The 14,668-nt window shown below is 37.2% G+C and overlaps 1 protein-coding gene across 9 annotated transcripts; it reads left to right on the forward strand.

The window, feature by feature from the left end:
* Positions 1 to 916: 916 nt before the first annotated feature.
* On the forward strand, positions 917 to 13,819 carry LOC103135903 (poly(rC)-binding protein 2). Of its 9 annotated transcripts, none has more exons than XM_007548922.2 (13): positions 917 to 1,181; positions 2,275 to 2,400; positions 4,422 to 4,445; positions 4,532 to 4,564; positions 4,688 to 4,804; positions 4,900 to 5,031; positions 5,128 to 5,256; positions 6,023 to 6,097; positions 6,780 to 6,821; positions 7,873 to 7,972; positions 8,656 to 8,702; positions 9,771 to 9,940; positions 10,428 to 11,897. In XM_007548922.2, the coding sequence occupies exons 2-13, from the start codon at positions 2,332 to 2,334 to the stop codon at positions 10,888 to 10,890; spliced, it is 1,401 nt and encodes a 466-aa protein (XP_007548984.1). In that variant the 5' UTR covers positions 917 to 1,181; positions 2,275 to 2,331; the 3' UTR covers positions 10,891 to 11,897. The 9 variants fall into 9 exon arrangements, with proteins under 9 accessions (XP_007548984.1, XP_007549012.1, XP_016525710.1 ...); XM_016670224.1 differs by having other exon boundaries at positions 918 to 1,181; positions 2,270 to 2,400; positions 8,650 to 8,702; XM_007548913.2 differs by having other exon boundaries at positions 918 to 1,181; positions 8,650 to 8,702.
* Positions 13,820 to 14,668: the final 849 nt, after the last annotated feature.

The following is a 14,668-nucleotide window of genomic DNA, read 5'->3' on the forward strand; positions in this document are numbered from 1 at the left end:
TCTGCTGGAAGCTTGACATCTGTTCAAGTGTCAAAGTCTTTGGCCACCTATAACATTTCATAGAACCGATCTATATTTAACTGCATCCATCTTCATATTCACTCTGGCCAACTTCTCTTTGTTTGCAGAAGAAAAGGTTCCTTACCCCATCGTGCCACTACCTCCATATTGTTATGCATGATGTCATGCAGTGTTTGTTTTCCTCCCCACACACCACACCGTTTTGCATGTAGATCAAAAAGTGAATCACACAAATAATATTCTACCACCAAGGCTGAGGATCTCTACAACTCCTCCAAAGTCATCATGGCTGCTTCTCTGATTGATTCATCCTTCCCAAGTCTGTCGGATTATGTGAACAATCATATCATTTAAGATTTACGGTTGGGTCAGCTATGCTCTTCCCTACTCAGATAATTGATTGCAAGTTTTAAACACATCCAGGAGTTTATCTGTGCCCTCTCTGGTGTATTTCTTAGTCTTTAAAAAGCTGTTAATTCACTAATGTGCTCATATAAACCTCTGTATTGTACTGGTCTATCACATAAAATTTATAAAATAAAGTTTAAAACAAATCCTTCTACTTTGTGGTTGGACCTTGACAAAATTTTAAAATGTTCTATGGGTATTTTTTGTTATGCATTTTTTAAAATGTATTTTTTTTAAAGCAAAGCTGTTTTAAGCATCATTGGTCTTTAAATTTTAAATATCTTATTTTGAACACTATTTATCAAACCTTGCCTAAGATATTGCCATTTTTGTAATTTGTCATTTCTGACGATCAATTTGAATTTTATTTAGCTGGTTGTAACCTACTTTTAATCACAAAACGTTTATGTATCATTTTAAAAAACAACAAAAAATAGAATTAGTTTTGAATGTAATTATTATTTACCGTACGGTAGCATCAAATGTGGACGAAGTGATATTTTTCTGGAGCATCTTAAGTTCAAACTCCTGGCTGGCGGTGGTAAGGGTTTGTGATGGGTGAAGGGTGGTAGTTCAAAGGTTACAGTTTTGTTGTCTTTGTGTAAAGGAGTGGAGCTCGATCTCGCATCACTCTTCCCTCTTCCCCGAGTCCTTTCTAAACTCTCCCCCGGGTTTTTACCCTCCCGAACCTCTCCCCTTCTACCCTTACAACCCCAACCCTCCCCCCGATCAGTCGGCAGCGCTCTAAGCAGGTGAGTTTTTTGTGATGTTTCTTATTTTATGACATATTTGTTATGGTCAGAAGTAGCGGAAACAAATCGCGCCTGTGCAGCGTGCTAATAGGCCGCGTGAGGACGATGAGCACGCAATCTGCGCTCGGAGTGATGTGGCTAGCTTAGCCTAGCCTAGCCTAGCTTATTTTAAAGAACTACAACAGAGAGTCCCTTTGTGGCACTTTTAGTTGCTAATTTTCATAGTTTACCAAGCACGTTTGTTTAAGAGATGACAACAATGCAATTCAATTCACCTTGATTTGAGTTAGAATCTGTTCGTAATGCTGACGAAGTAAGCTAACTAGCTAAATATGCTAACAAGCACATGCATGCTCCATTCATTTTCCTAGCACGGCTACAGAGGGCTAAGACTTTCATCTTTCTTAATAATTTAACATTTCTCCTTAAATCTTCAAAATAAGCGTTTAGCGCTTATTTTAAATCCAATTAATTTATGTGTGTTGCAAATAAAACACAGTCGTCCAGATGAGCCTTTAGAAGAAACACGGCAACCAGTTTGTTACTAAACTTGTTTCAAGGCTAGCGAACGTAGTTAGCATGTTACCATATGTTATTTTTTGACCTGGAGGTAATAGATTTACTATTGAAGACCTTCCACCTAGCTGGTGATGTGGATGGATCAGCACTCATCCACATTTTGAAAGCCTGCAATAAAACTGCAGAAAAACCTTAAAGCTTAGGATTTTCTTTCGTGGTATCCATCAGTGTGCTTGATAATTAACATTTTAATTAGCGACATGTAAACCAATTATTTAATTGTGTGGTATATCTATAGATTTTAAAATTAAAGATGAATCACGTAAGTTTGTCATTTAGTCTGTAATATGAATTTTAAGGCACTGTGGATATTTTCCGACTTATTTTTCTTAACCAAAATGTTTACTGAATTTATTAAATACTCTCCCATGCCTTGAAATACCAATAAAATTATGAACTTTTAATAAAATTTGAAGCATGATGCAAAACTGCTGTAACACTGCTCTGTTTATAGCATACATTTCCTTTTTCATTGTTATGCATAATGATGTTTTTCTATATTTATGCTATTTAGATCCATCTCTGTGACCAAAGACTCTCAGTTTCTGTACGGACCACTATAGTTGCAGTTATGGACTCCGGAGTAATTGAAGGCGGACTCAATGTCACCCTTACTATAAGGCTGCTCATGCACGGCAAGGTGAGCAGCTCATGTGGACACTCTGATACAGCATGATGCTTTATTGATGAAATTGATGTTCAACAGGATATGTAGGTGAAGGGGAGTAGTGAAAGTAAATGGTAATGGAATCCTTGATCTCAAGAGAAAATGGAGAGACCGAGTTTGATCTCCTATGTAAGGCAGTATTTGTGGTTTTCTTTTTTTCAAGTTGCGCGACAACTTTTACAGTCGGGCCGAGTCTCGGTTTAATCGTTTGTCGTGCTTCGTGTAGTATACAGGGGGCAACGAGAAGCGATTAACACCCCACAACAAGATCCCAAAAACCAATCATAGAAATTGCGTACGCCCCTCGTGTTGCACGGACGTACGCAGTGTTGAAGCAGCGCCATGTGCCAGTTTTACCTGAGGCTCACACTCTCAAGTCACTCAATGGAATGCTACTCAAAGTATATAGACAACTGGCTTACTGCCATTAAGTAAACAAGCAACATAATATATATTACTATTGTGATTAAATGTTGCATATTTGAAAGTGGACATGACCGCATAAAAGAAGCCAAAATTGAAATATTGGAGTTTATGAACTTCACACGTCTTAAAGCAACATAAAGATAGATACTATTTTTCCCCTAAGCATTTCTCCTTCCATATTTCATTTATCGTCCATACATCTCTCTCACTTTAACATTCATCAGTTTATTATTTAACAATAAAAAGCTTAAGTTTCTCCACACGGAATGGCGAGGCTTGCTAAGGAAACATGTTTGTTTTTGTTGAGCATTTTCTTATTTTTGGGCGAATGTCTCCTCACTTTTTCATTTTCTTTGTTGTTTAAGGTTCAAGGCTGTGATGTGTAGTATATTGTGAGCTGTCAGCTTTCATCTGAACATTGAAATACTGTATTTATTAAAAACAATTTTGAGATGCATCAATCAGTTGCTCAGAGCCTGAATGTTTCTTTTTATCAACTTTATCTGCTCATTAACATATAGAAAATGTTTGTATTTTTCATTAAATGTACAAACTTATAACTCCCTCCTACTCTGTAGAGATAGACTAAAATGGTCTATACTTATAGACTTTGATGTATTTTTTAAAATAGATTATTAAAAATCTAATAGAGTTTAGGGGCATTTAAAACTACTTATCCCATCTATAAGCATCTTTTCTTTTTATTTTTGTGCTAAATTGGAAAAAAAAACATTGAAAGCCTTAATGGTGCATCTCTAATCAAAATCTACCTGGTATTTTAGTTAATGGATTCTGATTGGATGTACAGAAGTTGGACTTAGTAATACACATTTTATCCATGGATTTTTTTTCTTTTCGCTTTTCTTTTTTTTTTTTTAATTTTATTTATTTTAGCACCATCCCTTGGTGCTTAAAAATTTGCAGCTTGAGGCATTGCCTGGCATTTGTCCCCAGGCCATCTGGCCCTTTTGACAGCATAGCCGCACACGCTCCATGGTGTGAGTTCTGCTGTAGCCTCGTATGGCGGTTTTAAAGGCAGCTGCACATTCTTGGTATTTTTAACTGCAGATTCACCAAACTGGTGAGATATAAAAAATAAAAATTACCACGGTCAAACTGTACTAAATTATGTTACATAAATAGAAACATGTTTTTCATCTGTATTTTTGTCAAATCCTACCCCCTTGTAGACATCATTTCCTGAGGTCTAGAAAAAATATTTACTACTAAGAGAAATTCTCACCAATATGTTTATATTGAGCTGGTAAATAATGGTAAATAATTCTGCCAGTTTATGTTGAGCTGGTTTTAGATATTAAATCACTCTGCAAGAGATACTAATAGGTTAGCTAATGCTGGTTCATTCAGTATTAACACATTTATTGCAACATCCCCTGTTGCGTATGATTCAGTGTACCCCGGATTGCTACATTTACATTTAGAGTTTAACATCAAGCTCCAATTCTTCAATAGGCTAATTTATAGAAACATAATTTTTCATTTTGATGAATTAAGAAAAATATGTCTTACAATACATATATATATATTTTTTTTCCCCCCAATTTCAGGAGGTTGGAAGTATAATAGGAAAGGTAAGACTTTTCCAGTTATGTTCTTTTAATGTTGTTTTCTTTTTCTTTTATAAACATTAAACATATCTTTGATTCTCTGCAAACAGAAGGGTGAATCTGTGAAGAAGATGAGAGAAGAGGTTAGTCCTTTCAAGCTCACTGTGTTTCTTTAATTACTACAATGAGTCATATTATTGGCAGATCTTTTCACAGTTACTGAATACTTTTGTACATTTTTTTTTTTTTGCTTCTCTTCTGTTTAGAGTGGAGCTCGTATTAACATCTCTGAAGGCAATTGTCCTGAACGGATCATCACTTTGGCAGGTCCGACGACGGCCATCTTTAAAGCGTTCTCTATGATCATAGAGAAGTTGGAAGAGGTTTGCTTCGAGTTTTTTGTTTTTCTTCTATAGATCAACAGAGAGCACCCCGTTTTCCAGCTGTATTAATTTATCTTTTCTTTATTTCATACCAGGATATCAGCAGCTCTATGACGAACAGCACAGCCACCAGCAAGCCTCCAGTGACTCTACGCATCGTAGTGCCTGCCAGCCAGTGTGGCTCGCTCATTGGGAAAGGTGGCTGCAAGATCAAAGAAATTCGAGAGGTATGCCCTAAAATCTGTTCACCTTTACACGTTACACTTTTAATAACTCAACATTAATGAGGTTTCGTTTAATTTTCCCCCTCTTGTGCGTTCAAGTCAACCGGTGCTCAGGTACAAGTGGCGGGAGACATGCTTCCCAACTCCACAGAGCGTGCCATCACCATTGCTGGAACTCCGCAGTCAATAATTGAGTGTGTTAAGCAGATCTGCGTGGTCATGCTTGAGGTGAGCGGACAGGTGCAGATGTTGCTATGTCGGCTGGAGCCAGTAGGAGATTCTCAATGCGAGATAAAGTTCAGAAAAAATACCCCAGTTTCACAGTATTTGAGCAAAAATTTAAAACGATAATGCAAAACATAATTTATTTGCTTTTTTTTTTTAAAAGAGAAAGGTGAAAATTATTTGCACTCCTATCAAAATAATCTGTCAATTCTGCTCTTTATAGAGTAATACAGAGATAAAAATAGGCTGGTTGTTTTAGTGTGTGCATAATAATGCAAGGTCTCCCAATAAACTTTCATTTTGTAAAGAACACTTAACAACTAGAACTGGAAAATATTTTAAATTGCCAAAATAAAACACAACAACCTGAAACAATAAATCTCTCTCTGTCAGTCGCCGTAAAGAAAATAAACCTTCCAAAAACATTAATCGTCACAATGGCAATTATTGAGCACATCTTAATTCAACATGCAGTTAATTGCATACTGCAACAGGCTTATATGCACCTTGTATTTTCCTAAGTAAGATTTAAAAACAGCTGCTAATTTAATAAATGATCGGTAGCATTAATTTTAATTTCCACCTTGTGACTGTCTGTAGTTTTGTTGGAGTTGCAGTGATGCATTAAAGCCGGGGAACTGCAATCACTTTCTTTGCCTTCTGACTTAAAAGACTGAATATTAAGAAAAAGTTTTACTTTTCAAAGTTAATGGTTTTAACATGATGTAGTAGATATCGTAATAAAACCCACCTTCTTTCCCCTGTGCAGTCTCCCCCTAAGGGGGTCACCATCCCCTACCGACCCAAGCCTTCAGGATCACCTGTCATCTTTGCAGGCGGACAGGTATAAACAGCTTCGCTAACGGACACAAGGTTTATCTATGGAGGGTTTGATTTCCTCTTATATCAACCACTGAAAAGACTTGAGGAGGTTTAGAGTTCCTAGCTAACCATTTTAAAAATGTATAATTCTTATGTTTGATGATTTAACAAGCTTAACTTTGATTTGTGAATTTACAAGCGCTAACATCATGTTCATCTTAAATAGATGCTTCACTTTGTGTTTACCTTGAGAAAACAGCTGCATCAAGAGTCACTAAAAACTTGGAGAACAAGTAAAGCTCTAAAATCTTGGTTTCCTTTAATGTTTTCCTTTTGTCAAAGACTTTTAGTTTGTCATTTCCCTTTCATCCTGACTTGAACTTAAACGCTTTCTGGTGCTTGTTCTCTTAACACTACAAAGTCTTTAAACTTAACCAAGTACTGTGTCGTATTCTTTGTAATAATTTTCCGTTTGGATTTTTCCTCTAATTCTAATGAAATGTCACAAAAATACTTCATTGCTCTCAGAAATGTGGAGACTTTGGACAAGAGGTGCATGTTAATATTTGTTGAGCATCATCAGGTTAACTTTTGATATGCAGGAGGCGTCTGGTTGTCATCTAATGGTGACGTACCTGGAGAAGTAAGTGACCCAATAAAACCAGATGTGAGGCCTATGAAAGCTTTGTTTCCATATGTTTCAGGCCTATGCTGTACAAGGACAGCACGCGATCCCACAGCCAGATGTAAGTGCAGTAGGACTGTTTTTTTTTTTTTTTTTTTTTTTCCTCCCCACCACCACTTCCACTCCCACTCATAATTACAGCCCCGACCCAAAATGAATAATCACCCACCCAGCCATGCAGTGTTTTCCACATATAACTATAGTTAGTTACCTTGTTTACCCTTCATTTAATCTGCAGTCATCAGTTCTTTTTATATCAACCATTTAGAAGAGAGTCGTAACTTTTCTCACTATCTGTTCAGTTTTTTGCAGTCAGAAGCTAATTTAATTGACATTTGTTGTTTGTTTGTCCAGACTCTCCACTGTTCCATGAATAATAATCTGTCCCTGCTGCTCACTCCTCCCTGTTCTTCCTCTTTGTGCAGTATTGTCGCATTTATTGGTCTGTCCTGAATAAACACACTGTTTTAGTCTTTTCCTTTGTCACTTTGTCCTCTGGTCGCTTTTTGCTTCATCCAATCAATGCTTCTTTTTTTGTTTTTTGTTTTTTTCTTTAAGTGAAAAAGATACGTTGGGTCAGGATCTTTTAACATGTAGATGATTGTCGTAAATGCTTCTTAGGCCAAAAAGTTGTTTGCTTAAATGTTTTCTATCACTATCTAATGGTTATTGATTATTAGACCTGATGTGTTTTTAGATGTAGCATAAAAGTTTCTTCTCAGCTCTCCTGAAGCTAAGTTGAAGCAGTCTGTTGTTCTGCTTAGGAAATCCCCTCTGTATAGGGAGTGTGTATTGCAGCTTTGTTTTGACCCCGAAGATGGCAGGAAAAGTTTACCAAGAGGTGGAGCCTGACTAGAGAGGAAATCAGATTTGATTTCCCATATAGACTTAAGTTAGTCAAATAGAGAGAGCTTTATGAGAGAATCAGATGTAAAGATCATAGAATGAAGTCTCGTGTGTTAAGTTTTCCTTTGTTGGCGCTTCTTTGTGTAGCCGTCTGTACTGATTGTGATTTTTATGTGCTCTGTTTTTTTGTTTTTTTTTCCTCTCTTCCTGTGTTTTCCCATTTCCTCTGTTTCTTCTCTCCCCGCCTCCTCCTCTCACTCTCACAGTCTTCCTCTGCTGCTATTTCTCCACAGCTCACCAAGCTTCACCAGCTGGCTATGCAGCAGAGCCCTTTCCCTATTGCACCAGGCAACCAGGGATTCACTGGTATGCAGCACAGCAAGGCCCGTGGGCTTTCACGCCGCCATTCCAGCTGATTCGACTCGAATGTTTCGCATTGCCACACCACGTTGACAGTCACTATCACATTCCCTGAAGTAGGGAGGGCTTTGCTGTACAATATAAAACAATGCAGCATTTAAAAAAAAACATTTGGTGTGCTCTAGTACCCATATATTTTATATAAAAATGACACTTTCTTGCTGCAGTTTAGAATAAAAAGATTACTCAGACCTCGTAAAATTAACAATGTCTATAATAAGAAATAAACAAGGCTCTGATAAAGTATGCTATGCGGTTCAAGTATTGCTCAAGTTTAGGCAGGTATGGAAAACTCTGTTCTTCCAGACTTTGTTGCATCTTATTGTCTGAAATATATAAATCGCAAACAAAGATGCCAGAATATTACTTTCTTTATGCATCTAGGTTTATACCAATGAAGATCCACAGCTGCACAGAGTTTTTTTTTATTTTTTATTTTTTATTTTTTTTTTATGAGGGTTTATTGCTAGTTTTTGTCAAATATTAATTCCGGGAAGAAAAAAAAAAGACTTTGTCAGAATTTCAACTCAAACTGTATTTGAAGTTTCTTCATGTCGCTGTGTGGCCTTAAAAAGTGAGGATGTTGTTGCTTGTTTGAGTTACTGACGTATTTTTCTTGTCAGGGATAGATGCTTCTGCTCAGACTAGTTCACATGAGATGACCATTCCAAATGATGTAAGTCAGACATTCAATTACTTTTACACACTCTTGTCAGTTTAGTAATAAGCGAGATTTCTACTAAAGATTTTTGGGAGCATCATTCTTATGAAGGGATTACATTAAATCACCAAAGTAAAAAAAATAATATATATGTTTGCAGTGTCTGAGAATATGATCTATTTTGAGTTAAATTTGGTTCTAATTGAAATATATGTAATAAAATTTGATTAGTTTGATCTGATTTCTGTTCAACAATTGTACATTTTTATGTGCATGGAGATTGATTGAAATATACGCACCATATAATCTAATCTAAATGATTACCTTTACTTCCAAAACAAATATCTTAAGGTTTGTGATTTTTTTTTTCATAAACCTTTCAATATTTTTATTCAAATACATTTTTTATTTTAAAATATGAATTTTAACCTGCCAAGTCGTAAAATAAAGCTGTCCTTGTTTGTGCACATTGAAAATAAAATAAAAATTGGAATGAGACTGAACTTGAACTGAATAAAAATAGGCACTTTAACATTTATGATGTTTATTTATAGTCTTTTTTTATTGCGATATTTAAATTTAGACATTCACTTTATCTACACAATTAAATGTGAATGAAAAGGACTGAAGTAAAATAATTTTTTTAGGTTTTGCTCAACGTCAACACACAGATATGAAACAAATCGGTTTTTGTAAGCCTTTAAAAGTTTTTATAACGTTGCTCATTGGAGAGTATTTAGATTCTACATGCACCCTGTTTTGGAAAAAATAAAAAATGGTGCCATAAACGAGGAGCTGAAATCTCTGCAGCTCTCCTGACTGGATGTGCATAAAAACGGTCCAACTGTGGGACTGGGACAGCTTTCAAAACATATTTTCTCACCGTAGCGCGATGAGTTCTTTGTTTACTAGCAGACATTTTGTAGAACTAGAAAACCTCTAATGCTTCAATCACTGATGGAAAGATTTTTCAACAATTTTCTGTCATTACGAGGTCATGCTTGAGAAGTGTTATTGTAAACTGCCGTCCATTTGTGTCTTTATTCTTTTTTCTCCCCCCTCATTCGCTCCTCTCTCCACCAGCTGATCGGATGCATCATTGGCCGCCAGGGAGCCAAAATCAATGAGATCAGGCAAATGTCTGGAGCCCAGATCAAGATCGCAAATCCAGTGGATGGATCGACTGACCGGCAGGTTACCATCACAGGCTCGCCCGCCAGCATCAGTCTGGCGGAGTACCTCATCAATGCAAGGTGAGATAATCCGAACATAATTACGACGTCCCCATAGTGGTTAAACAGTCACTCATTGCAGATACTTAATTTAACATGTGAATAGAAGGCACAGGTTTAAATGTGGTCATGCTGTTGTGTTGGATCAAAACAAAAAAACAATTCAAGAATCTTCTGACCTACTAAACTTCAGTAGCTTTGTTCAGTTTTCTATAATTTAGCTGATGGTGTTTTCTTTTTCTTGGTATTTATTAATAATCCCCCCCTCCCTCCGTCCTTGACTCCCACATTGATCCACCACTACAGTTATGATGAGTGGTTCCACTCCTAGTTTAACTCATTAATGACTAATAACACGTCTGCTGTTTTGGTCGCATCCCTGAGTGACTTTTATCCCCACACCCGACCCCATCCCCCCCTCCTCCTCCCCCTCACCCATTGCTCACCAGCCTGCCCTGTGACCCATCCCGACTGTGTTGTCCCTCTCTCCTTGTCTCTCTTTCTACAGTGTAGAGTCCTCTAAACCTCCTCCCTCCTCCTCTTCCTCCTCCTCCTTGAACCCTGAACAGACCAGCTTGTGCCCTCCTTCCACCTCTACTACTACTACTACTACCACTACTACTACTACTACCACCACCACCTCCTCTGCCGCTACCTCCTCCTTCTCCTCTTCCTCCTCCTCTTCTTCCTCTTCCTCCTGTGTGGCGCCCCCTACAGCCCCCATCCCTCTGTCCTTGTTGGCTCCAGGGCCACCTCCTTCCTCCTCCTCCTCCTCTTGCTCCTCCACCGACTCCCTGCTCCCCAGCTCACCCGCCTGTGTGTCGAGTCTCCTCAGTCTCAAGCCCCTGCCTCTCCTGGCCCTCCATGTTGTCAGTGGGGCCAGTAACCCCCCACACCCAATTCCCACTGAGCCCAAAGTGGCCCCTGAGCTGGGCTCCAAGTCCAAAAGGCGAAGGCTCTCCCCTTACTAATGAAGGAAACATAAGTCATCTCCTCCTGAAGTGCTGACAGTGCTCTTTGTTGTCTGTACTTGCACTTGCTTTTGTATCTGGCTGCGCCATGCCTCGCTTACAGCACAAAGCAGCCCCCTGTTACCAAGCCAGAGAGGTGGTTAACGCCATATTTATAAAATATCTGTAGCTTGACTCTACCTGTCTCTTTAAAATGTGACATGTCGAGTGCATTATATTTTTCAAGGACTTTGAATTTAGCATGGACAGGGAGTAGTTTAACCGAATCTCTCTCTCTCTCTCTCTGTCTCTGTCTCTCTCTGTCTCTCTCTCTCTCTCTCTCTCTCTCTCTCTCTCGTTGTGTAAGCTCTGCTCAGGTAGCGGCTCCTTTAAGATGTCACGTTGTACCTGTGGAATTAGTTTTCTCTCCAGTTATTTTTACGTGACTGTTGTTAGTTTACAAAAAGGGTTGTCTCGCCGTGATTCGTTTGCTGATTTAAGAAAAAAAACAAACAAAACAAAACCGAATAATTTTAAATCAAAGTAAATCTTCCCTCAGGTATCAAAGCCACTTATTCATGCTTTGGGTTTTGTTGGTTATTAAAAAATCTAAAACGACCCATCTGCTTTAGCTTACCAATAAGAGATGATTAATAATAAGGCACCAGATTTGTGGAGGTAATTTCGACTGATCTCAAGAAGATGAGAATAAATTTCTGGGAGCTTCAGAATTTAGCTCATAGGTTTAGCTAGTAAACTTGAAAACAGGTGCAAATCAAGAGCAGAATCATGTCAAAGGTCCCACTTGAGCATTTTTGATTGATCCTCATGATATTTACATCATCTGTGAAAAGTTGTCTGGAAACATAGCAGTGTGGGTGAAATGAACTCTGAATGAAAAGAGTCAAATTTAATCAGATCAGCATTAAATAGGCCCATATTTGGGCACATAAAAGTTGGTCACTAATTATAGAAAAGGTTAGGTTACCATAACTGATTAGAGAATTGAGGCTTTTCAGTTGATTATTGAGGAAGATGTTTATTATTTTCAACATGTCATTTAAAAAAAAAAACAACTCTTGAGCAAGATTTTATTTTTGAGAAATGTTGGTGTCATTTCATCTTGCCAGAAAATCTTTCTGATTAAATTAAAACAACACAAAATCTAAATCAGAATAATTATGAGTCGACCTGTAATTTTTTATAATTCTGTAAACTAATTAAACAACAAAAAAAAGGGCCAAAAATCAAAAATAGTTGTCATGTAGCTTTGAGAAGAGCTAGGCTGTTTGCTCCTGTTTTGCAGTTTCCTCTAAGCCTGTGCAGCTTCATTTTTATCTGTAACCATGAGTAGCGCGAGTCCCCTTTACTAAGATTTTGATTATTTAATCCCTTTGCTAGTTCATTCAGATTTTGCCAGATTTTGATCAGCTGCTGACTTAAGATGTATCTTTATTTGTAACACAACCTCCCCCCCAGGCTAGACATGTAATGGGTTTCTGTAAGAGCACATTTCCTGGTGTATAAAGCCAGATGACCTCCTTCCAGAGGTTTTTATGGTAATGATGTAATAATGTAGAGTAAATATTGATGTTTTCTCTGTTCTGTCTGATTGCATGCCTTCCTCTCTCTCCTCCCCTGCTCTGTGGGTGTGTATCTGTTTTCTCCAGGCTTTCCTCTGAGGCCACGGGACTGGCAGCCAACTGATAAGACACAGCATCTGCACTAAATCACACTTTTATATCATTGGCTACCGTAAAAATTCAGGCAATGCAACTATACAACTTCAGAGTTTATATAATGTACATCCTCTTTTTTTCATTTGAAATCATGTCAACTGATTTGATCTGCTGAGTTCCTTATTTATTTTCTTTGTTTGGGTTTGGTTTTAGTAAAAGGAAAAAAAAAGAAGAAAAGAAGCAGAAAATTAGGTTTTTAATTCCGTTTTTGAGTCGAGTTACAGATTTTAATGTTATTAGGCTTGTTTTCTCACTTCCTCTTAAGTTTTTTTTTTTTTTTTTTTTTGCCATGACAGAAAGTAGAGTTGGAAAACTCTCATTTAGGGCATATAGAATTAGTTCTGTACACTCATTTATTTTTTTCTTTGAACAGGAAAAGAGGAAAAATAAAATGTATCAAAAGTAAGAATAGTGACTGTTTTATTCTGTCTATATCCATGATTCTTTTTCTTCTTTTTATTCCTACCTGTTGGGTTTTTCATGTAGTTGCTTTAAGAATACACAGCATCCTCACCCTGTGTCACCTTCTTCAACTGAAGTGCATCCGAAGTGCTTGTAACACTTAATATCACCTGACGAGAAAACATAGCTGTAGCTGCACTATCAGAATATATTTGGTTATGAAGACAAATGTTCTAACACTCAGATTAATTTATTCAGATGTGTATTACAAAGCATGTCATGTTTCCTCTCCTCCATGTCATTCCGTTGTATTTTCACCCTCCCCCCGCCCTCTCCTGGTCCTCAGATCATTTGTTGATTATTTTTGCTGGTTTTGGAGGATTTTGTTGGGGGGTTGTTGGGGGATGTGTTTCGGGCTTGGCTCAAGGGATCAGGATCAGAGGGTTATCCTCAATTTTTTCTTTTGTATAAATTGATATATACTGAAAAAGAAAAAAAGTTGGAATATTTGTTTTAAATGGAAGAATTATTTTTTTTAACTACCAAAGTGGAAATAACTTCTGGACACTGAATTTTTGTCTAATAAATGTAAATGAGGCTGAGGAGTGAACCCGTATGAAGTAGACAAAGAAAAGGGTTGTGAGTTAACACTAAATTCCTGCTCTTTGCTTTGCTCAACTCAGAACTTATTTTATTTTTTATTTGCAGGACAGAAAAAAATAAATTGTGCACGTTCTTTGAGACTGTAGACCTGGGTGCCACATTGTTTAAAAAAATGCAGAAATAAAGATGTGAAATGCTCAAAACCACCAGCCTCTTGTTTTCCTCTTGTAAAGCATTTAAGAACAAAGGTTGAGATTTTGCAAATTTAATTTTATTTTTAAATTGCTTCTTAAATATATTTATTGTACAGTTACATTGATGCAGTAGAAAATGTTTCAGTTCAGCCCAGTGTTATATTACTTCAGGCCGCTAGAGGGCAGTAGTTTGGCTCATTGACAACATTTTATCTTGAGGATTTCAAATTTTGACTGGGATGAATTGATTATAAAAGGTCTGCTAATGTAAACGGGAAACAAAACATTTGACAAAAAGCTGCATATTTTATCTCATCTGATCAGGTATTGAAATGTGGAACGGATTCGAGTTGAAGTGCAAGGTAAAAAGACATCAGCACCAGTTTTATGATCACTTGATTCTTGGCTGAAAAAAACAAATAGACCAACAAAAAGGCTCAATGCTCGAGCATCGAGTGTGTCGTTTGTGCAAGCGTTGAAACAATGGTTAGTAAAGCTTTGTGTTCTTGGTTTCTCTTAACAGTCCATGCCAGTCTTATGACATGGGGAGCAGGGAAGAAAGATGTACTTAGCAATTTCTCCACAAGTATCCCCTTTGCATTAATAAGTTTGCAGTAAATAACTGAGCCTCTATCTGTTCATATTTCCTTCTGTTGAACAATATTGCATTCAGTAAACGTGAACTGTTGTCTGTAATAGGCCTCAACTATCTTGTCTAAGTTGCCAACTGACTATGAGTAACGCTCAATTTATTTGCCAAAAGGGCGCATCTCAATAAATTAGTATATCAACAAAAGGTTTCTTAATGTAAAAAAATGTAATCCTGTGTATTTATCACATAGTGATATAAGCATTACTTTG

This window comes from Poecilia formosa, unplaced genomic scaffold (genome assembly GCF_000485575.1).
Source record: "Poecilia formosa unplaced genomic scaffold, Poecilia_formosa-5.1.2 Scaffold2, whole genome shotgun sequence".
Taxonomy (NCBI): domain Eukaryota; kingdom Metazoa; phylum Chordata; class Actinopteri; order Cyprinodontiformes; family Poeciliidae; genus Poecilia; species Poecilia formosa.